The sequence below is a fragment of the Carlito syrichta genome, unplaced genomic scaffold (assembly GCF_000164805.1).
Source record: "Carlito syrichta isolate Samal-C Ts95f unplaced genomic scaffold, Tarsius_syrichta-2.0.1 Scaffold305870, whole genome shotgun sequence".
Classification (NCBI taxonomy): domain Eukaryota; kingdom Metazoa; phylum Chordata; class Mammalia; order Primates; family Tarsiidae; genus Carlito; species Carlito syrichta.
This window is the reverse complement of record NW_007249966.1, coordinates 257,845-260,006: the sequence shown is the minus strand read 5'-3', so window position 1 is coordinate 260,006 and position 2,162 is coordinate 257,845. Positions and strand designations below refer to the sequence as shown.

The 2,162-nt window shown below is 42.3% G+C and overlaps 1 protein-coding gene across 1 annotated transcript; it reads left to right on the top strand.

The window, feature by feature from the left end:
• Positions 1–919: 919 nt before the first annotated feature.
• LOC103265152 (40S ribosomal protein SA-like) lies at positions 920–1,865 on the top strand. The gene has a single exon (XM_008062860.2). It carries the CDS (start codon positions 987–989, stop codon positions 1,863–1,865), a length of 879 nt encoding a protein of 292 aa, XP_008061051.1. The 5' UTR covers positions 920–986.
• Positions 1,866–2,162: the final 297 nt, after the last annotated feature.

Here is a 2,162-nt window from a genome sequence, read left to right as displayed (position 1 = left end):
TTTTGGATCTGCCATTAGCACCAACCCAACTTCCTCAATTCATCTTCACAACAATCCTAAAAAGAAAATATTATTATCTCCATCTGACAAATGAGGAAAAGTTTCCAAACTTCCCAAGTTTCCAGAACTAGAAGGTGAGAAACCTAACTTTAAAACTCAGAACCAACTTTCCACTATACCATTAAAACACTTGTCTGGCTAAAACAGTTTAAATCTAGACCTGGGTATTATAACATTGGAACAGTTATAGTTATCCCATTTCAGTCTCAACTTTGTCATCTGTAAAGTCTAGTGCCACTCTAGGAATTTACATTAAAATGGGATTAATACAGAAATTATCATCCTTACAAAAGTCTGAAAGTTCTGGAATTGTTGACACTAGCTTTTCAGATTTAAGGTCACGCCACCTTAGATGTGGTCAGGAATCACTGTTCCTAATGCTAACCTTTCCATCACTAAAATTTCATATCCATGAAGATGATTATTAAAAGGAAGGTTCCTTCCAGTACCTCAGCTGCAAGGAAATCTGGGAAATTTCATTTTTACCCTTCTAATTCCTTTACATAGAGGGGAGATTAGAAGGGAGTGGGGATAAAGATTGGAAAAGATAATCTCTATGAATCCTGGCCCAACTTCTTCTTTGCTGTATGTCCTTGAATAAGTTATTTAACCAATCTGTGCTTCAATTTCCTCATCTAAAAATAAGGATAATAACAGTATCTACTATACAGGGTTGTGGTGAAGATCAAAAGAGCAGAAAAATATGTAAGATATTTAGACAGTGACTGACACTAATGTAATCTGTTATAATTACCATCTGATATTTGTTGCTAATGAGTCCAAAGAGTGAAGTACATAGGTGACGTACTTCAAACAACTTAAGCTAAAAGTATAAAATGTTAGAGCCACCTTTCCGCGCTACCGGCAGAGGGGTCCATACGGTGTTGTTCTCAATTCCCATCGTAACTCAGAGGGAAACTTTCACAATGTCCGGAGCCCTTGATGTCCTGCAAATGAAGGAGGAGGATGTCCTCAAATTCCTTGCAGCAGGCACCCACTTAGGTGGCACCAACCTTGACTTCCAAATGGAACAGTACATCTATAAAAGGAAGAGTGATGGCGTCTACGTTATAAATCTGAAGAGAACCTGGGAGAAGCTTCTGCTTGCAGCTCGTGCCATTGTTGCCATTGAAAACCCTGCTGATGTCAGTGTCATGTCTTCCAGGAATACTAGCCAGCAGGCTGTGCTGAAGTTTGCTGCTGCCACTGGAGCCACTCCTATTGCTGGTCGCTTCACTCCTGGAACCTTCACCAACCAGATCCAGGCAGCCTTCCCGGAGCCCCGTCTGCTGGTGGTTACTGATCCCAGGGCTGACCACCAGCCTCTCACAGAGGCATCTTATGTTAACCTGCCCACCGTTGCTCTGTGTAACACAGACTCTCCTCTGCGCTGTGTGGACATTGCCATCCCGTGCAACAATAAAGGAGCTCACTCAGTGGGTCCGATGCTGGCTCGGGAAGTTCTGCACATGCATGGCACTATCTCCCGTGAACACCCGTGGGAGATTATGCCTGATCTCTACTTCTACAGAGATCCTGAAGAGATTGAAAAGGAAGAGCAGGCTGCTGCTGAAAAAGCTGTGACCAAAGAAGAATTTCAGGGTGAATGGACTGCTCCAGCTCCTGAGTTCACTGCTACTCAGCCTGAGGTTGCAGACTGGTCCAAAGGTGTGCAGGTGCCCTCCGTGCCAATTCAGCAGTTTTCTACTGAAGACTGGAGTGCTTGGCCTGCCACAGAAGACTGGTCTGCAGCTCCCACTGCTCAGGCCACTGAATGGGTAGGGAAAACCACTGAGTGGTCTTAACCTCTTAAGCAATACAGGCTCTTAAGCAACATGGAAATAAGGTTGGCGGAAAATAAACTTGTTTCTAGAGATAAAATAATAATAATAAAAATAAAATGTTAGAGTCACATTTACCTTCAATGTAAGAAATTGTAAGAACAATTACCCAGCATCTCCTGGGGTGTCATCTGCATTGGGAATCCTTGACTGTTGGAGGAAGTCCGTGATTTATCTCTCCTTAATATTACATTCTAAATGCTGAGATTTCTAAGATCCTCTAAGATCAAATTCACTTATATTTCTGGTTATTTTTTTAAG